The sequence below is a fragment of the Chenopodium album genome, chromosome 6 (genome assembly GCF_948465745.1).
Source record: "Chenopodium album chromosome 6, dcCheAlbu1.1, whole genome shotgun sequence".
Lineage (NCBI taxonomy): Eukaryota > Viridiplantae > Streptophyta > Magnoliopsida > Caryophyllales > Amaranthaceae > Chenopodium > Chenopodium album.
The window spans coordinates 75,547,863-75,570,192 of record NC_137839.1 but is presented as its reverse complement, the minus strand read 5'-3'; the positions used below and the strand labels follow the sequence as shown (position 1 = coordinate 75,570,192).

The 22,330-nt window shown below is 34.7% G+C and overlaps 1 protein-coding gene, 1 long non-coding RNA gene and 1 pseudogene across 3 annotated transcripts; 1 reads left to right on the top strand and 2 right to left on the bottom strand.

Moving 5' to 3' along the window:
* Positions 1 to 1,588: 1,588 nt before the first annotated feature.
* Positions 1,589 to 9,766, bottom strand: LOC145637267 (uncharacterized; annotated as a pseudogene). The gene is made up of 12 exons (XR_014114159.1): positions 8,268 to 9,766; positions 7,807 to 8,129; positions 7,511 to 7,721; positions 7,087 to 7,324; positions 6,836 to 6,986; positions 6,420 to 6,737; positions 3,544 to 4,782; positions 2,966 to 3,264; positions 2,671 to 2,881; positions 2,264 to 2,501; positions 2,028 to 2,178; positions 1,589 to 1,897 (listed from the first exon to the last, which is right to left on the bottom strand). The product of XR_014114159.1 is annotated as an uncharacterized LOC145637267 (transcript).
* Positions 9,767 to 12,571: 2,805 nt separating this feature from the next.
* Positions 12,572 to 13,998, top strand: LOC145636346 (uncharacterized). Its single transcript, XR_014114109.1, has 2 exons — positions 12,572 to 12,936; positions 13,712 to 13,998. It is a non-coding gene; the product is annotated as an uncharacterized LOC145636346 (long non-coding RNA).
* A 700-nt stretch (positions 13,999 to 14,698) lies between these two features.
* On the bottom strand, positions 14,699 to 16,883 carry LOC145636342 (flavonol synthase/flavanone 3-hydroxylase-like). The gene is made up of 3 exons (XM_081687876.1): positions 16,320 to 16,883; positions 15,273 to 15,600; positions 14,699 to 15,089 (listed from the first exon to the last, which is right to left on the bottom strand). Exons 1-3 carry the CDS (start codon positions 16,796 to 16,798, stop codon positions 14,877 to 14,879), a joined length of 1,020 nt encoding a protein of 339 aa, XP_081544002.1. The 5' UTR covers positions 16,799 to 16,883; the 3' UTR covers positions 14,699 to 14,876.
* Positions 16,884 to 22,330: the final 5,447 nt, after the last annotated feature.

Below are 22,330 nucleotides of genomic sequence, written 5' to 3'. Positions count from 1 at the left end.
AATTAGTTTTGTGCATTATTTGTTGTAAATCATATGCCCTCATCTAGAAATAATACACACATATATCATACTAAAGATTTATGATTGGATTGTTCTTCTCAAATTAGGATGGGAGAATTGAATGGTAAATCAAATATGTTTAAGAGTCTTTATGTGAAATCATGTCATATCCTTAATTATCCTTAATTATGTGGAGTTGAGACAATGTGAATAACTAATATTAAATGTAAGGTTTAGTTTTCTATATCTATGAGTGTTTGTTGACTGACAAATTCTATATGGACTTTGCCAAGTTTTGCATCTTTTTTAGGTTGAGAAATTCTATCTCCGTGTAGAAATATTAGTTACCATGTCATAAGCCTCGTAGCCTCTCATAATTAAGACTGTGACTTGATTTTATAAAAAGAACTTTTAAGCTGCCCCTTTTGTTCATTTGTCATTGATTTATCTATTTCTATTTTAACTATTCTGATTATCATACACAGTTTTTCTAGGTTTGACTTACCCACTTTACCTTAGAGGCAAATAATTCCACCATTTTTCTTACCCACATCCATTTTTTACTCTCTCTATCTCTCTCTTTTTTTTTTTTTTTTTTTTTTTTTTTTTTTTTTTTTTTTTTTTTTTTTTGGAACTTTCCTTGGTTTACAGGTCTACAGCGGGTAGAACCAAAAAACGAATAAAAAATAAAAAAGGAGTTTTAGTTGCGTCTTGAGTTTCATTTCTATCTATCCTAGGAGTAATTTAGGTGTTGCATATTTTGAAATCTGGCGTGAATTATTTTTATTTTTAAGAAAGGTGAGAACTTTTTTCAAACATTCTAAAATAGTATACAAGTCGATAAATTCCAATTAAAGGGATTTGTTATTAATTTCTTTATTTGCGTACATGTACCTTTTGGATGTCTCTTTTCTTTTTTTATTTTAGTTGTTGTCGTGTTGATATATGTGAATCATTTGTTTTTTTACTTGAAATTGATGAAACGTTGCTATGTTAGCTTGGTTCCTAGCATTTTTGGCATCTTCAATTAGTAGGGGGAAAGACGGGAGCCTTCAGAGATGGAACCATCATAATAGTCATATGACTCATATCAGTATTTGAATCATATGATGTTTTGATTCTTACCTTTCACTCTTAGTTCAATGAATTTGGAATCAACTCCAAAGTCTAGTAATAGATGTGATTCATGAGAGATATCCAGGTCACATCCTTTGCAAAGTCTAGACAAAAAAAAAAAAAAAAAAAAAAAAACACGAAGTGTTGACCAAAATGTGAAATTGAAGTCATTATTATTGTCTGTTCCAGTGTTAGTCATAAGTGTTAATTAAATCAAGTAATTAGGAAAGATATTGGCACTTTAGAGATGAAAATATTGATCACTAGTTTATACTGATAACCTTGTTATGGGACTAATTATGCGCTTTTATATGGTGCTGAATAAAACAAAAAGGATGATATTCAGAATAAAAATTTGATGCTTAGTATGATAAGTAGGACAGTCAAAGTAAAAAAGGGTTATTCACATTTCAAGTTATGCATCCCAGAAAAGCATAGTTAATTCAATTTTATAAAGAGAAAAATAGATATACTATCGAGCAGCCAAAGATGTTACAGTAACATAATTTGTGGAAGAAGTTTGTTCAGTGATCTGATATGACCCTGTATCAGACGACAGCTGGCGTTGAACAAACCCGGGTGGTTTTGGATTTGGAAGCTCTGTTATATCACTTAAAAGCATGGAGATGACGGTTGACATGTTTGGCCTGTCTTTGGCGAGTTCTTGAACACACAATAGCCCTACATGTATACATCTTACTGTCTCAGCTTGGAAGGGTGCACTATTAATGGACGGGTCGATCAATAAAATGATATTGTCTTCTCTCCACAATTTCCAGGCCTGCAATTGTTATTTCAGCAATCTTAGCTAATTATGCTTTAAGTTAAATGAAAAGTTTGAATGTATCTTGGATTCTGAATTTGTTGGCCCTTACTGTGACTTATTTTTTTCAAAGTGAAAAACAACTTACATATCCTAAGAGACTCAGGGAGTCTTCCTGATACCAGAAGTTGTTATTCTTTTTTCCGCTTACTATCTCAATCAGTACCACTCCGAGGCTGAATACATCTGATTTTTCAGAGAAGTGTCCTTCCATTGCATACTCTGGAGACATGTAACCACTGTATCGAATATAAACAGTGCTGTTAGATTAGCAAACCTAGCTTTTGTTTGGCTGAATATAATAGCAAATAGCAGGGTACTTACTATGTTCCAACAACTCTTTGAGTACTAGCTTGATCCTGGTTACCCCCGAAAATTCTAGCCATGCCAAAGTCTGAAATTTTTGGATTGAGGTCTTTATCCAGCAGAATATTACTTGCTTTGAGGTCTCTGTGGATAATTTTTAATCTGGAATCTCTGTGAAGGTAAAGTAGGCCTCGGCATACCCCTTCTATGATGTTGAAGCATTTTTGCCAGTCTAAAGATTTGCGCTTTTCTGGATCTGCTCAAGGGAATTAGAAATGAAAATACAGTAATAAATATGTAGTGTAATATTACCAAGGTTATTTATTTATGTACTTTATATGAAACTAAGTCTGCACTTATCTATTTAACCCCTTTGAATTTATGCTTTGAGTTTCTGTTATAAACTTATAATGATAGAGACCAACCAAATAGAAATGCATCCAAGCTTTTATTTGGCATGAACTCATATATCAGCATTTTTTCCTCGCCTTCAGCACAGCATCCCAGCAGTTTCACTAGATTGCGGTGTTGAAGTTTTGAAATTAATGCAACCTCATTCATAAACTCTTCTGCACCTTGTCCAGATGCTCTTGACAGTCGCTTTACTGCTATTTCCTGTCCGTCTTCCAGTTTTCCCTGTAACAAATAGAGCACCTAAATTTTAAGGTTTTTAGCTTCATTAATTAAGGACTACTAGTAATACTCTGGAAAACTTCTTACTTTGTATACTTGCCCAAATCCACCAGCTCCGAGCAAATTATACTCATGGAAGCTGTCTGTTGCCTCAGCCAACTTGTCAAATTCCAATATTTGCAAATCTTCAATCATAACTTGGCTCTTGTCTCTAAACACATGTGCGTTAGGTGTTGCTTGGCTTCTCTCAACTCTCTTGATTGGTAAGCATGGCACTTTACCTTTCGATTTTGATCTCCTCCAAAGGAACCATATGATGGCAGCAACTGCCGCTGTTCCTGAAATTACACTGGCTGCAACTATTGCTTTGATGTTTATATTATTACCTGTAAATCAGAAGAATTTTATTTTTTTTTATTATTATACTAACCGTCTTTGTTCTTTTTGACTTTTAGGCTAAAGGTGATGCAAATCCTATGCAATAACAACTAGCTATCAGCTCACTATCAGGTGTGGATCCCATCTCCTAATCAAGCTAAACTAGTAGCAAAAACAGTTTTAGAGTGACCCAAAAATGCATCTTAATTTTTTTTTTTTTTTTCATGAATAAGAGTAGTGAAGCAAGAAATTGAAGAAAGTAAATGTGTCTGGAGGTTCCAGCTTACTTAGCTCAGATTGTGCAAGCCGAAGGTAGAGATCAACCCCGCCAGGGGAAAGGTCTGCAACATCGATTAAGTTTCCACTCCATGTCAAACATGTGATCTGGGTATCATATGCATAAGCCAAACAAGAGCAATTTGTAAGGCATGCACTTCTGCACTGATCTATGTTCAATCCTGTAATCAATTCAGCATTTTCTGGCACTTTCATCATGCTTAATCTCAGAAACCCATCTTGTTTACTCCCTGGTAGACCACATTGCAGTTGCTTTCTTCTTGCACACCCACTCGACCAATTTCCTCTCTTCCATTCTTCTTTGTTTTTAGGTTCAAAACCTTTCAAACAACTGCAGATTGGGGAACTATAAGGTCTGCAGCTGCCAAATTCCCCACATTTCCCATAAATATCACACACGTTATCTGGGGCCTTCCATGAGATCCCCCAATTCTTAATGCTATCATCCCACCATCTTTGAGCTATTATTCCCTGATAAGTTATTGCATAATGTGACATCAAAGTCTCATTTGCACCAGCAAACACCAGGGAAAGCATTCCACCAACTGTTTCTTGTGTGAATGACCCGGTATTGACCAAGATATTACCATAGCCAGTGTTATGGTATCTTGTCCCTATGAAAATGTTGCCATTCCAAGGACCACTTCGCCAATGTGGACGATCTCCATCCCAGATGATGATCTGGAATAGGCCTAAGGAATTAGTGCCAATTGAGAATCTTCCATTTGATGGGTCTGAAGAGCTTTTCCAAGCTTGCAAGACCCGCCTCAAATCAGAATTTGAGGTAAGGATGAACCTCATATTTGGTAAAACTGAATCTGCAGGGTGCTCAAAACTCTGCCATATGATCGTCCCATTTTCAGGGGTTGCATTGGATGGAAATCCTTGGACAACAAGGCTCCCAAAATCCGAAAGTTGAGCAACTGAGAATTTTGTGGCAGGATGAGTGACATTTGAAGACCAAAGTGTCACATTTCTTGAATTCTCAACTTGCAGATTCCCATCAACTGATAATCTAATCACTCCATTAGAATCAGTGAGAGGACTATTCCTGTTAGCTACCCATATGACTTCCTTTACAGAAGGGAGATTATACCAGATACCAACATAGCGATTTGTCGAATTAGCAGGGCTGAAAAACCCAAGCCTAAATAAACTATTTTTGGAGACTATAGTTTCTGGGTCTTTTAGGATCTGTGTTGGTGTTATGCTGCTTATGGCTGTGGCCGCTGAGCATAATTCTAAACCAAGTGGTAATATGTAAAGAAAAAATGCATAAATTTGAATCATTTTTTTTTTTTTTTTTGATATAATTAAAATCGAAGTTACATGGAATCATATGATTTGATTTTGGCTAATTGTTTAAATATCTTTAATGTTTGAAGCACAAGTCTTCTCTTTGTTTAGCACCACAGGTATGCTTGACTTCGTATTGTGACTTTGTGAGGTCTAGAGCTTGCCATTGAAAACATATGGACTTGCCGACATGGTTGTATAGTTTGGTTCATATGTTTATATTCGGGAGTTTTGACCTGGTTGTCAACTTTGACATGTGAGTTGGATGGATTAAGGTTTGGCAGGAAGCCAATGAGCTTAAGTTGCTTTAGAATAAAAATGATTAATAATAAGAAGTGCTTAAGAACTGTTTTAAGGTTTCACCGAGTAGTCAGTTTGGTTAGCCAACTTTAGTCTGTAGATAGTCTAATTAATCTGCCGCCTTATTAGCTACTCTTGAGTACTTTCTCGATATCCTTTACATGTGCAAGCTAAGTAGCTATTACTCTCTTGTAATTATCTCTAATTACAGTGATTTGTGAATATAAACTTTACTCATTAGTAGCATTACTATTTTTTTCTTGAATGAGTCTACATCCTAAAACTTGGTAGCTGGTATATATGACTCAAATAGTCAAATTAGTAAAATTAGTATTTGATTAGGACCTAAGTAATAAAAATCACCATTATGCTCAATTATTTGGGCCTATCATTTGACCATATAATAAGTCACAAGGATTATTTTGTCAGCAACAATGATGATCCCACAGAGTCAACAATGGAATTTATTTAAATTGGTTGGCTTGATTACAACCCCAGATTTGTGGGAATAAAAATTCCATGAAATCAATTATTTTAGTGGAGCAGCCTCAGAATTTTGATACGGAGTACTATGTACGTTTCTTATAGTTTGTCCACTTCACTTTATACTGGGGTTGTCCCTTTGAGTTTGTCTTATAATTCAAGTAATTATACCTAGGATCACTACTTTACTTTAACATTCACGAGAAAAAAAAAAAAAAAAAAAAAAAAAAAAATTCCGGGAGAACTATGTTCTAATAAGAACCAATTAGTTGGTAGTAATTGATCTTTGATCGTGTCCTAGATCTTTAGAGTTAATATTAGCTGTATTATATTTTTATTCTTTGAACCATATTCTTATAAATAAATTCTTTTCTGCAGTTTATAATGCTATCACAAATCAATATTTTTACATGTTACTTTGTCCAAACAGATCAAAGTTATGCTCTGTAGTAGAATATGGCGTCACAGAGTGACGGACAGAGTTACAAACATGAGTATATGACTCGTAAGTTTAAGAGACATATTGTTCACCATTTTACAAACATGAGTATATGACTCGTAAGTTTAAGAGACATATTGTTCACCATTTTACAAACATGAGTATATGACTCGTAAGTTTAAGAGACATATTGTTCACCATTTTACAAACATGAGTATATGACTCGTAAGTTTAAGAGACATATTGTTCACCATTTTGCTGACCATACTGAACTCATAGTAAGTGATCCATGTTTTCAACTCCTCACCCTAAAAAAAGAGTGTGGAGGGTTCATTTCATTCTTCATACATAATTGTGCTATCGGGCAGTCAAAGTAGTAATTGTAACATGATTCGTAGAAGAAGTTTCATCTGTGATTTGAGATGAACCGGTGTCAGCTGATATCTGGCGTTGTGTATATCCGGGTGCTTTTGGACTGGGAAGATCCATAATGTCTCTGACAAGCATGGACATAACCACTGAAGTGTTTGGTCTATCTCTAGCAATCTCTTGCACACACAATAGCCCTACATGTATGCACCTTAGAATCTCCTCTTGGAAGTCTGGACTTGAAATCGTTGGATCTATCAGTGTTTCGATAGTGTTGTCATTCCACAGTTTCCAAGTCTGAAATCATTGTGTGCATAGTCATTAGAATTTAGATTAAGTACGAAATTGCAGTAAAGTTACTATGAAGTTAGAACTTGCTGTCTAGGATAACTTACATATCCCAAGAGACTTAAAAAATCTTCTTGATACCAAAAACTGCTGTTCTTTTTTCCACTTACTATCTCCAGTAATAACACCCCAAAGCTGAATACATCAGATTTTTCGGAAAAGTGTCCTTCCATTGCATACTCTGGAGACATGTATCCGCTGTCATGTAGATTGAAAATTGTATCAGATAATATGTTGATAAATAGCATGACTATGTGTTTGGATTGGTATATAGTTGAGCAAAATGCAGAGTACTTACTATGTTCCGACTACCCTCTGAGTACTAGCTTGGTCCTGGTTACCACCAAAAATCCTAGCCATGCCAAAGTCTGAAATTTTTGGGTTCAGTTCTTGATCAAGTAAAATGTTACTTGGTTTTAGATCTCTATGGATAATTTTTAATCTGGAATCTCTATGAAGGTAAAGTAGACCGCGACAAATCCCTTGTATAATGTTGAAGCGTTTATGCCACTGTGAAAGCTCCTGCTTCTGTGGATCTGCTCAAATGGTACCAGAACAAGCCACACAATAAAGAAAAGGAGGAAGTAAAATTAAAATTATGTTGTGATTTTTAAATTTCTGACAGTATGCTATATTATAGATATCACTGTTAAAAAATCAGTTTGTGAGTTTCAGGTGTTGAAGACTATGTTAGACTGGAAATATTTTGCTGTGATACTAACCAAATAGAAAAGCATCCAAACTTTTATTTGGCATGTACTCATATATCAGCATTTTCTCTTCCCCTTCAACACAACATCCCAGCAGTTTGACTAGATTCCGGTGCTGAAGTTTTGAGATCAATTCAACTTCATTCATGAATTCTTCTACACCTTGCCCAGATGCTCTTGAAAGCCTTTTTACTGCTATTTCTTGACCATTTTCTAGTTTACCCTGTAAATAACATCAGATTATCTCCTGCTAAGTTTTGTTGCATTTTAGACTACATAGAATATGTTCGAATTGAACCCATTCTTACCTTGAATACTTGGCCAAAACCACCCTTCCCGAGCAAGTTACTCTCACTAAAGCCGTCTGTTGCTATGATCAGATCTTCAAGTTTTGACACTTGTAAGTCTTCAATCATAACTTGGGTTTTGTCTCTGAATACATATGAATTTGTTGCTGCTTTCTTCCCAGATTTCTTCTCTGGTATTGATTTAGATTTTCTATATCTATCCGATGTGTGTTTACCCTTTTCCCGAGCTCTCCATTTGAACAGGAAGTACATGATAGTGGCAATCACTGCTGTTCCTAAAGTCACACACACAACTATGATTGCTATCCTTCTCTTACTAGTACCTACAAAGCAGAGGAAATTATTTTACATATGCATACTAACATGATCTTTTTTACTAGGTGGGAAGATGAGAATTGAGAAGCATATTATATCCCAAAGAGTCCAGCATTCAAAATTTCAAAGAGGTATGATTAACTTACTTAGCTCTGATTGTTCAAGCCGAATGAATAGGTCCACTCCTCCAGGCGAAAGGTCCTCTATGTCAATCAAGTTCTCGCTCCATCGCATACATCCAGTACCGGTATCATGTGTATAAGCCAAACAAGAGCAGTTTGCCAGGCAGGTGGTTCTGCACTGATCTGGATTCAGACCTACAATCCATTCAGCATTATCTGGCACTTTCATCATCTTTAACCTCTGAAACCCATCTTCTTTTCCCCCTTGAATCCCACATTGCAACTTTTTTCTTCTCACACACCCATTTTTCCAATTTCCTCTCCTCCATTCCTCCGCGTTTTTTGGCACAAACCCTTTCAGGCAGCTGCAGATAGGTTTAGTCTGAGGGTTGCAGTTTCCAAATTCTCCACACATACCATAAGTGTCGCATATATTTTCCGGGGCATGCCACGCAGTTCCCCAGTTCTTCTTGCTATCATCCCACCACCTTTCAGCTAATATCCCTTGATCAGTTATTACATAACGAGGCAACAAAGTCTCATTCGCACCTGTAAAAACCAGAGAAAGCATCCCTCCTACTTCCTCCTGTGCAAATGACCCGGTGTTAATGAGTATATTGCCATAACCAGTATTATGATATCTTGTTCCCATGAAAATGTTTCCATTCCAAGGTCCACTTCGCCAATAAGGGCGATCCCCATCCCAGATGATAATCTGAAAAACACCTAAAGAGTTAGTACCAACTGAGTACCTTCCAACTGATGGATCTGAAGGACTTTTCCAAGCCTGCAGGACTTTCCTGAATTCAGAATTATTGTTAAGAATGAACCTCATATTTGGTAAGACTGAGTCTGCAGGATGCTGAAAACTCTGCCATATGATCGTCCCATTGCCACGACTCGTGTTGTTCGGGAATCCTTGGATAACAAGGTTCCCAGAATCTTGAAGTTGGGCTGCTACAAAACCGGCTGTAGGATGAGTGACATTGGATGACCAAACAGTCTGATTTTTTGCATCAGAGACTTGCAGATTTCCGTCGAGTGATATCTTAAGTACACCAGAAGTATCAGTGAGGGGATTGTTCCTGTTAGCTACCCATACAACTTCCATTTCAGAAGGGTGATTATACCAGATTCCAACATAACGATTGGAAGAGTTTTGAGGGCTGAAAAATCCTAGCTTGAAAATGCTATTTTTAGAAAGAATTGATTCTGAGTCTTTTAGGAATTGTGTAGGTGTAATACTGTCAATTGCAGAGCAGATTTTAGAACTGAAAAGAAGAATGTATAGAATTAATGCAAAAATAGGTATCATTCTTTGATCAATTGATTATATCATGTATTTACATTTGGCAATTTGGAGATAATAGAAAGGGCTTTGAAGGTAAGTTGGGTGGGTGGGTGGGTGGTTGTTTGTTTTTCTCGAAATCTAGAAATTCAGAGGTCTTTGGTTTAGCTCTTTGAGTGAAACACGTGAACTTGTGACTTTGTGAGTGCTTTAAACTAATGGATGTTCTAGACTTCTAGTGTCTTGGTGCTGTTGTTAAGGTTTGTATTGGTTGACGGCTATGACAAGTAGATTAAAATATTTCCCAAGTTTGACTGGCCGTATTGTTAGATGATGTGTTTATAGTAAAATCTTGATATGTATCTTTAAGATATAAACTGAGGTTGAGGTGATATTGCTCGCACCTCGTATTCCTAAGATTTAGGGATCAAGTCTCATGAGACTCATTTGAGGGATTTTCCTAGTCTCCTAATCAAATGAGTCTCATTCTTCTTACCAAAAAAAAAAAAATCCAAGTTAAATTATGAGCTACTTCATTGCCTTCAATCCTCACACGCTGCCATTGAAGACTATAAAATTGAGATCCCGGTGCCATAACTGCCGTTGCATTACACAATACAAAGTCCAATTCAGTAAGGTGTGTGACTCCCTTTGAAATCAGATTAAGCTTTTGGTTGAGTTGGTCTTCTGAATGAACCTTTTAGGGGGTGATGTTTTTCTTACATTTCCAGATTTTCTCACCACTTTTAAGTGACCTTGCCTATTAACTCTGTTGACTAGATCTCATGAGTTTCTAACTTAATAGGGTGTTCTCCTTGGTTTAAATAAACAAATATTAATCATTTCATATTAAGCTATTTAGCTAGATTAAAAGATGGCCTTACAATGGAAACTAGAAAGTACACATGATACAAGTTTTGTAATATGAATTATGGAGTATGAGTGTATGACTTAATTAGAAAGTGTAGACCATGGAAATTGCTGGGAAAATTACTAAGGAATTTAATTGGAATAAAAGTAAACTATAGTTTACTAATTAAAATCACTACGAGTACAAGATTTATGCATTTTTGTATTGGTCCCAACTCCAACAATTGATACAAGTCTTTGACTTATGCGTTGTTAATCTTGCCATTGGCAGTACTAATAGACAGTGGTGGTGTTTCAAAGTCAACGATGCAACTTTACAAACTTTTGAAAATTTGCAAATGTATGGCCTAATCTCAAAATCGAATCTTTTTTTTTTTAAGTAGAGATATTATTAGTACTTCTAGAAAGTTTTTATTTATTTATTTATTAATTTATTTTTATTTTATGTTTAAGGAAAGAAAGTGTTAATGAATGAAAAGAGTAAAAAGAAATATAAATAAATAAAAATAGTTATCCAAAGTTTATGGACATGCAAATTATAAGCTCTTTAATATATTTAAGTGTTTAGCTTCTAAAATCTGTTCTCGCTAAAATTGTGGTTGATCTTATCATTTTATGCTAATTACCTCATGTCATGATGACAATTTTAAGTGGTATGGGTTCTTAGTGCAATTTATCGTATGTGCTGATATTGTGCTCTTTATAGTATATTTGGGAGTGTTATTAGTATGTTACTCATGTGTAATGGAGCATTACTTTTTAGCCTTACTCTCCACTTATTACCAATTGGTAGGATTATGTAGGATACATTATACAATTATTCTTTACAATGATTCTTGTGTAATTATGTGTTGTACCGTGGTTTTATATATATTTGAATAAAGGTTATATATATATTTACTAGGGGAACAAGTAGTCATTTTGTTAAATTAACATCTTATTATTGTTTGAAAAGTAGTGATATTTGATAGAATTAAGGAATACGAACACATTATAAATCCATATATATATGGTGGAATTTACTTCTTTATTTTGAAAGAAAGCTGAAAGAACACTAATTTTATTGATTAAAGATGGCATTTAAAAGTAACAATTCATGAAAAAGAAATACAGAGTAGAATGTAACAAAATAAAACAACAACTAATTAATCATAGAAGGATTAAGAAGATGCAATAACTTTTAATACTCCGTATAGAATTTTGCAATAACAAAAATTCACTTATGTACTAAAACTTAAATCATGTATAGCTTAAATTAGATGATATTTATTGTGTGACAATGATTAAATGATATTTTGTTTAAGTGGGAACCTATTGACTCAAATACATTTTAGATCTTAGTCGTTTTGGAATTACTCTCACGTGAGATCAATATATAAACAACGAACTTGGTTTGGATTGTAGTAGTTTCAATTCGTAATTATTCTCTCGATCATGAACTCTACACAAGTGGAGTAATAGTGTGTTCGCAACTAGCCAACTTGGAACCGAAAACAAAGGCAAAATTATTGATACATGATATTTTCTTGGAGAAGATGGGAGCGCGACCGTGCTTGTCCGTGCAAATGAGCCATGGAAATGGCAAAATTACGGTTGAGGCACATTAATTTGCCCGCCCGTGCAAGGAACGAGTAGCATTTCCGCACAAAATCAGACTATAACTGTTGTGTATAATTCACACGAGCAAACATTTTTTTTTTTTTTTGGTGTTTAAAGAGCCACGAGGGCGGGAGTGAGAATCGATCCCAGGACCTCCTAGAATCGGGGGGGGGGGGGGGAAGCTCTAACCACTTGAGCTATCCCTCACTCTCTACGTTATTTTATAGAATGAGTAACCGTTGAGAATTAATAGGATTAGATTTCGTGGCATTGTGATGGAAAGTCAAAAAATGACTACTCCATTATTACGAGTATATAGGATAGTATGTATGGCACCTAGCAAGTTGACGCTTATGCAACTGTTATTTTCCTTATTTGGCTATTTATTCATATATTAATTCATTGTATTATTATTTCCGTCTTAAATTACTTGCAACATTTTGATTTTTAACATTATTCTCATTTCTCACTTTGATCCCTTTTTTTTAGCTTAATATATGAAAACAACTGTTAGTAGGTAACATAATGTTGAGTTTATCTTAATGTATATTTTTCAAATATCAATCTCAAAGCAGTATAGTACATTAGCAAACGTGTCTATTCAAAATATTGCAATTGTTTATGAAACAGAGCGAGGTAATATATAAAAATAGACACCACGGCTTGTACTACCCTCTGTCCCCTATATAATGAATGAGATGCAATACGAACATCATACTTAATATACTTTTAAAGCACTACAAAGCTAAAAACTTCAAAATCAAAAGAAAGAAATGGCTAAGAGAGGAAATGTCGTAGTTGTAGCTGTTGTTATGGTACTAAGTTGTCTTTTACTGATGTCCGTCTTCGCTGCTGCAGCAAGAAGGGATCCAAAGACCCCAATCGCCGATTTTAATCGTCAATCTCATACCAAGGAGATGGTCTATTATCCTCAAGGTGATTTTCCCATCATAATTTTTCTTAATTTTTTATGATTCAATACAATAATAAAAGGACTAAACCCCAATTTATCTCCTTAATAAACCATATATACAAAATCAATGCACAAACTTATAATATCTTGGATAAATCATAAAACCACTAACATAATCGATATATACTTATAAGTTTGCCACATGATTTGCATTGCAACTTTCATGTTTATCACGGTGATAAACTTGAATTTCTTCTAGTGAAAGTAACTTTATTAATTTTGTTGATTAAAGGATTAATTGATTGTTATTTGTAAATTCCATGTTAGATAATTAATCTGTGTTGCCTATTTTGTATTTCAATTTTATCACCTTGATAAACTTGTATGTTATGTTTATTTTTTCTACTTTTAGCGGAGACAAAATCGTGCAACTTCTTAGAACTATATTAGAGCATGTCTATGGTACAACGAGTTACTCCATCTTGTTCATGTAAACTAATCTTACTCATATAAATTAATATAGAGCTGAGATGGTAATTAAATATAAATAAATAAAAATAGCCTTAATTATATGTTTATTTCATTGATTGATCCATACACCTACATAGTAGTATGTACAACCAATTGAATGTTGGTGTAGTGGTGATTGGGGCTATACTTGGTAGGGAAAACTCGTGTTCGATCCCCGACAACTACAATCGAGAGGGGACTGAAACCTAACCACCCAAAACTGATCCCGAATCCGAATTAGCCTAAATATGATATTAATATGTTCAATTCGTTTATTTTTTCTTCAAGGTTGTCGGTGCTGCTCGTTTATATGGAAGCCTACAATCAGATGTGGAGACGTGTGTTGTGGAGATGGATGCACCTGCACCTGATCACTTGCATCATTCAACTAAAGATTACAAATATCTTTAGCCAATAAGCCGCTTAAAGAGTTGCATTCTCTTACAAAAAATTTCACTAAAAAAGTGTGTTTTCGATAACTTAATCATCTTTGATCAATGTCTTTAATTTGTTTCTTTGGATTTTGACAGATTCGTAATTGTTATGTGATTGTGGTTTATATATATTTAACTTTATTTCTCTTTAATTTGTTTTGTATTTCATAAATGTTTATATCATAATTTGATTGAGATTAATGAGATTCATTTGATGTTGATTATGTTTTATATCAAAGAAATTTCACAATAGACATTTTAATCCACCAAGCTAAGCTTCTTCTTTAATAGACAATTTTTATAATGAGAATATGAGATAGTCATCTTGCATGTACTATTGTGAAATGTAAACTGTCACCTATTTATCAATAATTTTATCAATAAAACTCATTCCAAAGTCCCTTTTTTTTGGGTAAAGGTTCTCCAAACCAAAATCACTTTTATTTATATACACCCGACTTAATTATCCTACATACATACATCTAGAGTCGTCAAAACCACACCCGACTCGACCTAATTCAAAACCGACCCAAAAAATATCCGATTTGATATCAACTCACATAGACGCTATAATTTGATCGATAGGACTCAACTTTAAAAATTGACTCGACCCAACCTGACCTCATCAGACCCGATTCAAACATCCAAATTGACATCTCCATATACACCGCTACTTTTCCACCGTTGCTTTTCCCCTCTTTATGGCAATTCTAAACACCACCCCCCCCCCCCCCCCCAATTTATAAAAACCATCTCAAGTTCTTACAAAAAAACTACATTATTATTGATTGATTATTAGATTGTACACTCTAGTACGCAAATCACTTTTATAAGAAGAAAATTATTCTGTAACTTGTAAATTATTCAGCAGTAACACTTATTCTAAAACAGAAAATACAGCACACATAAACCTTCAATAGATTAAACTAGAATACAAAGTTGCATAGCTACATCCCTTGTGCTACAAAGTGCACAATTATTCTTGGACTAATTAACATTGCCTGAATTGGTTTAATTTACTACTGCGGTTTATTATTGAACTTGCAATAAGTGTAGTCACGATACTTCTTAGTCTTATATTTGGCCGGATTTTCGTCATTGACAAGCTTAGAAATCGGTCCGACGGTGTGCTCCAACGGCGGCTCCAAGAACACTGGCCATGACATTCTAGTTCTGTCTTTGGTCACGGTTGTTCTATGCAAAACAGCCTTGTATTTTCCATTGCTCATGATCTGCCAACCAAAGTATTTATGTAGCACAACCTTGCATTATTATAAAAAAAAAGGTATGGACTAAAATAAACGAAGTAAAGTAAGATCAACCTGACACGTATTAAAAGTCAAATTGTAACAATAGATTCTATTTAAAAAATGTGAAAAACAGAGGAAGTATACAAGAAAGTCATCAAGACAAACCTCGATTTGATCACCAATATGGATAATTATAGCATTAGGAATATATTTCACGTCACACCAACCACCATCCCTACGAACTTGAAGGCCCGGAACACTGTTAGGGATGAGCAATGTGATGGCGCTCATGTCCGTGTGAGCCGGAACACCAAGGGCTAGATCAGGACGAGGACAAGGAGGGTAGTAATTGATCTTCATCAAGTACTCTAACTTATCACCTCCTAAACCTTCTTTTAGTTCATTGCCTTCAAGTCCAAGTCCTAGTGAGAGACATTTGAAGAGCTTGTCTCCTACAACTCTCAAGTACTTAGCATACTCTTCATTGGCTTCCCTGCACATTTAAATAGTTTTATGGTCTAGTTGGTAGCAATTTGGACTGTTATGCAAGAAATTGTTGTCTAATCCTTTTTGTAGGATAATATAAAACTCAATGAATAGGGTGATTTTTATGTTAATCAAGATTAAAAACGTTATAATTAACAAGATATGTAAGATGTCCAATAATATTATATTATAAAACAGGTCCTAAAGCTTGAGGTTATTTACAAGAATTTCAACCTTACCTTGATATTTGTTGACTTTGTTTTGGTCATATGCATATCTTTTAGACATTTGGTTTGTTTTTTGATCCAATTCAGATTTTTTATTTGACCCAATTCAATTTTAATTTATTTTGTACATTATAGTCAATTGCATTTATTTAAAATGGTTACCAAATAAATAAAAAATATATCAACTTGAGCATGGTCTATGGTCAGGATGGTCAAGGAACAAAACAATATTATAAAATAATTGCCATTTTTTTTAGAACTTTGACCATCTATTTTAGACATTACATAAAGTAAAATATTAAGAAGTAAAATAGTGTTGAATTTATCAAAGTTTCAAAATTTTAACAATGATGATTTATGGTATTGATACTCTGTAAATAAAGTTAATATAAAGTCCAAACATGTCAATTATTACAGAATAAGAAGAGTAATTAAAATTAGAAATAAAACAAATAATAACAACAAAATTGAAATAATAAAATTAAAAATAAAAACTTACTGATAAGATGCAGGAATCTTGGGCCAAAATCTGAGGTTAATAGCAGATTGAGGCCAAATCCTATGAAAAATATGATCAACCCAACCCTGTTTTTTCACCCCTGTTTTTCCTTCATCTTCTTTCTGAAGACTAGTTCCATATCCTTCAATTGACCCAGGAAGTTTCCCATACTTCTCCTTCTCTTGTTGTGGCAGCTCAAAAAACTCCTTCCCAACTTTCTGCAATTTCTCAATAACTTCACTTGGTATGCCATGGTTTATGATTTGAAATAAACCGGTTTCGCTACTTGCTTTTGCAATCAACTTGACTAGCCTATCTTCATCTGTATCGTTGAGCTCGATCACCGGGATTTCGAAATTATTATCTTGGATGGTTGTGATAGCAGGTTGATCTGTTTCTGGCCATATGAAATTTGATGGGATGGTGTCTTCGGATATTGTGTTTGATGCCATGGATTGCACTCTTCCTACCTCAGCCATGACTTTCAATTAGAGTATACTATTGGAAAGTCAATGTTTTTGTTTCAATGAAATGGGGAAGGAGTTATGGCAAATTTATTGAATGTTGTTGCCACTTATAAACAAACTACTTGTACTAGTAGAGTGTACTTGAACTCTATTATAATTTAAACTAATAGTAGATTAAAATATTGTGTCTAGTCAAAGAAGTATGAAGTGGATAATAGAAAATTTCTTATTTTACCATATACAACACCACTATACACAAAATATGAAAAATTTAAGGTACATGGCAGTTTTTACCTTGCTTAGTATAGACAAATAATGTGAAAAGAATATGTAACTGTTTTGTAAGGAGCATATAGCTATTTTTTAAAGAACACATAGCTACATTTTTTTTGTATATCTAAAGAACATATGTATATTAATAAAGAACAGGATAAATACTTACGTAATGAACATTATTGATATATATATCCACTATAATTTTAAGACAAAATTCAAAAAACATTTTACAATAAGCAATGAACATTATGTCACAAATAAAAGTATGGAAAAATTGCCGGGAATAATCCGACCTTTGGCTCATCCGCCTAAAATAATCCCACCTTTCGATTATTTTTAAATAATCCGACCTTTATACCTAATCCGCTCCCAATGGTCCTAAGTGACCAGTGACCGGTTAAAAAGGTAATTATTATTTTTTTGGGTTAAAAGTACACGTGTCAACATATAATTTGTCTAAAATTTTAAATTAAACAAAAAATGAAAAAAAAAAAAAAACAACAACGCCAGCCAGCCAACCACCACCTCCACCAGCCCCAGCCACCACAAATACTTGTCGAATTGCAGCAACCAACAGATCGAAGCTTGCGTCGTTGCCGTCGCTATGGTGGGTGGTTTGGGCGACCGAAATTGAGGAAGGGAAAGTGAGGGGCTGCCGAAATCGTGGCGGGGGAATGCAAGGGAGGTCGAACTCGAGCCGGGGGAAGGGGATATTTCCCGATATCGGAACAGGGATTTTCGAGGCCGGGAACTGGGGTTTTGGGGAATGGGAAGGGGCCGGGAATTGGACGGAGAAGGGGTTTTCGAGGTTGGGGCTGGTTCTATTGGGTTTTCATGGCGGTGGGATGGAGGTTGGTGGTTCAGGGGAAGGGATGAGGAGGCGTCAGCACTAGGGGAGGGAGTCTGGGTTGTCGACGCTGCGGGGAAGGGGAGTCCGGCATCTGGCCGGCGGGAACAAGCGGCAGTGGTGAGGGGTGGCTAGGGTTGGTGGGGGCTTTTTCAAAATAATTAATTAATTTTTTGAAATTTTTTTCTTAAAAAAATTAAACTTTTTTTTAATTTTTTTTTTAAATTTATCGACCAATCGCAAGCCGACACGTAGTAGGTAACTTGTTATAACAAGTTAGTTAACCGGTTGGGACTATTGAGAACGGATTAGGTATAAAGGTCGGATTATTTAAAAATAATCGAAAGGTGGGATTATTTTGGGCGGATGAGCCAAAGGTCGGATTATTCCCGGCAATTTTTCCTAAAAGTATATTACACTGACAATCAAAAAGAACATGGAGATATATTCTTTTCACTCTTTTTTAGTGCAAATATGTTCTTTTTACTTTAGGTTTATGCTCATTATATTTTAAGAGTATGTCATTTTCACTACATCTGTATGTTTTTTACATTTGTATAATAGGATTTTTCCACGAAAACATGTGTACAATATAAGGTACCCACGCCTATAGAAATCACACACTGCACAAAATAAATTACTATGATAATCCTACAAAAAGTATTTTCTATAGCATGAGTTATCCTATTATTCTCTTGTTTATTTTCAAAACACATATATACTTCGTACTATGCATCCAGAATGATATAATAACTATATGAAAATCGAAGGTAAGAATAAAAGCTTGTCATTAATAGTCAATATAAAGTATTAAATGGCCTAAAAGCCACTCATACCGTTCCATCCCTTTTATTAACAACGGTTAATAAGTAAACCCCCCCCCCCCCCCCCCCCTTTTTTTTTTTTTTTTTTTTTTTTTTTTTTTTTTTTTTTTTTTTTTTTGCATTGTTTGAATGACGAGTAATGAGGTAAATTGGCATAAGAAATTAAAAAAACAAAGTACTATACTTTCCTTTGTACAAATATATTCTCAAAGTGAATAGCTAAACGTACACCGCTAACAAAAATGATCATCACAGCCAATATTTGACGTGAATAGACAATTGTACCCTTACTACTTCACCACCCCTTTATCATCTCGGCGACCCACAACCCCTTCCGACCGGCGTTGACCACCACCACCTTCCCTCGTAGCCGGGAAGGTAGTGGTTTTTTTTTTTTTGTTCAGGCAATCGCGATAACCGGAGCCCAAAACCGGTTACCACGCACGGTAACCGGTTTTTGGCTCCGGTTTGGTTTTCGGATCCGGTTACCGTGCACCTTAACCGATTCCATGGTAAACGGAGCCAAAACCGGTTACGTGCCCGATAACCGATTTTGGGCTCCGGTTGATACGGCTATCAGGAAAAAAAAACCACCACCTTCCCGTCAAAGACAACCAGGTGATGGGTCGTCTTTAATGGGGATGTGGTGGGTCATCACCAGGGTGGTGGTGGTCGTTGCCGGTGGTGTTAGTCGTAATTAGGGTGGTGGTGTCAAGATGTTAGTGATTAATGGCAAGAGGGAAGATAGTGGTAAAGTAATGAGGGCATGGTTGTCCATTCACACTAAAATTTGGCAGTTTTGAATATTTTAGATGGCGGTATTTAACACGCCTTGTCAAATGCCCTCTCCTTCAATTCCAAGATAACGAAAACACATTGATGGCACGACAAGTTGACTGATCACCATTGCGTTGACCTTGTAATTTTTGCAGCAAAGAGTCAAGTCAATTGGTTTTCTTTTAATTCTATACCCGTATTAAATGTGAAAGACTCACCAACTCTAGGCCATGGAAGTCTTCGCTATCTTAGTGGCAACTACCAAGAAAATATTTATGTACTACTCCCTCCGTCCCAAAAAGAACGACCCATTTGGGTTGATTACGCGGGTATTAAGAAAGTTAAGTAAAAAGAAGTAAAAATATATTGGAAAGAAAAATTTACATGGGGTTTGTAAAAAAATAGAGAGAGAAAGTAATAAAATAACATGGAAAATGAAATTTTTATATGGGGAAGCTAATTTTGCACAAATATTGTTGCAAATTGGTGGTGTTTTAATGCAAATGGGTCATTCTTTTTGGGACAAAGTTTTGGCCAAATGGGTCGTTCTTTTTGGAACGGAGGGAGTATAAAATTAGATAAAAATATTGACATTATTTGGCATGTCCTATATATTTTTCAAGCTATTAATCCACTTTATTAGACTATTTGAGGAATTGTGTAGCACGCTATGTATAGTATAATTAATACGTCAAAGAATAAGTCTTTGTGGCCAATTATTATTATTATTATTAATTGCCGTCAAAATTCCAACCTCCTTTGTCCAAAAAAAAAAATACTCATAATAAAAAGTTTTTAAAATTTAAAACAAAATAAATTCCATACTCTTTGAGCATTTTACAAGTTTTATTATAAATTCATAATGACCGTTGAACAATTCTTTTTTGAAAAATTGTAATTTGTAATTTTGTTGTGGAGTACTAGTAACATGTATTGAATTCTATGGTATTTATCAAGACTTGTCTTAGTAGAGAACTAGATTATTACTCGTGCGATGCATGATTTAGAATTAAAAAAAATTTAATAAAGAATGTAAAATAATTTTTTTTTTAAATAATGTAAAATAATTAATTCACAAAATGAGGGTTTTAAGAAAGAGAAATATCACTAATAAGTTTTTGGTTAATTGCTTCAGAAAAAAAAAAAGTTGTGGATAATTGATGTTTTTATTTATATTTATTTATTAAGAATTTTTCCCCTACTATATTGAATTTGGAAGGAAAAATATATGGAAAAAATGATGTCATAAGCAATTTTAGAGGAAATTTTTTTCATGAGATATTGACATATTTACCATGACGATGTAAGTTTGGCGCTCATGTCAATGTGAGCCGGAACACCAAAGACTAAATCTGGACGAGGGCAAGGAGGATAGTAATTGATCTTCAACAAGTACTCTATCTCATCACCTCCTAAACCCTCCTTTATGTCATGTTCTTCAAGTCCTGAGCTTAGTGAGACATATTTGAAGAGTTTGTCTCCTACTATTCTTAAAATTCATTGTTGACTTCTCTGCACAATTTTATTAACATATATGGGTTAGTTTTACATGGGTTGGCCCAAAAATAAATCCACCAAAGCCCAAGTAATATATTTGTTAAATGGTCAAAGGACATAATTATCTTCCTAAATTATAGACTATAGTTCCCTAGTATATTTCCATATATATTATAGTCAAAGGAAATAATTAGCTTGATAAAAATGATAATTATCCATTTATATATAGTTAGTTGAACCCGAGTATGACCTGACTTGGAAATGACCTGACCTGATTGTAACCTGCAAATTATTGATTTGAACATAACCCGACTTGAATTCGAGAATGACCCAACTTGGAAATGACCCAATCTGATTATAACCCGCAAATTATTAACTTGAATCGAACCCGAGAATGACCCGTCCTGATTATACTCCGCAAATTATTGACTTAAACCGAACCCGACTCAAACCCAAAAATGACCCGACCTGATTCTAACCTGCAAATTATTGATTTGAATTGAACCCGATTCAAACCTGCGAATTTCCCTTACCCGTTTTAACCCGAATTAAACCCGACTTATTGTTCACCCGATCCTAATGTAACCCAAACTAAACCCGACCCAAACCCGATAAGAAGTATGACCCGACGTGACCCGACTCAAGCATGACAGTACCCAACCCAAACCCGACCCGCATAGGTTATGGAATTAATCCGAATTGACCCAACTCGAGTTGACCCGGCCTACTTTTACCCGACCCAAATCCGACACGTTTACCCGAATTGACAGCTCTAGACACAAGTTACTCCTGTCGTGGACCTATATTCGGCCTCAGCCGTTCAGAGAGAAACTGTAGGTAGCTTTTTCGTTTCCCATGAAATAGGAGACTTGCCAAGAAACACGAGCCAACCTGAGAGAGAACGCCTAGTTAACTATAATACAAAAGATAATCTTTACTAATCAATATCTTCCCGAAATATAATATATGATATATCTCAATAAAAACATAGTTTGTGAGTGAGCATAATTTTCATAAATGAAGATAGTATTTAATTCAAATGTTATTGTTTAATATATGTATAATTCAATTATCAATTTGTTCATGAGTTTTATTAATACGGAATAGTAAACTGCCTTTGTTTCTTAAAATACCATTCACTTTGCCTTTGTGCGGTTTTCAATCCTTTTTATTATATTTTATTTTATTTATTTATTTATTTTACCATTTATACTTTTGACAATGTATAAGTAATGAAAATTAGAGAAAGTTGAGAAATGTATACAAATTAGTTACATTGAGGCGAATTGATAAGATCTCATATATATGCAAACTTATTTATTT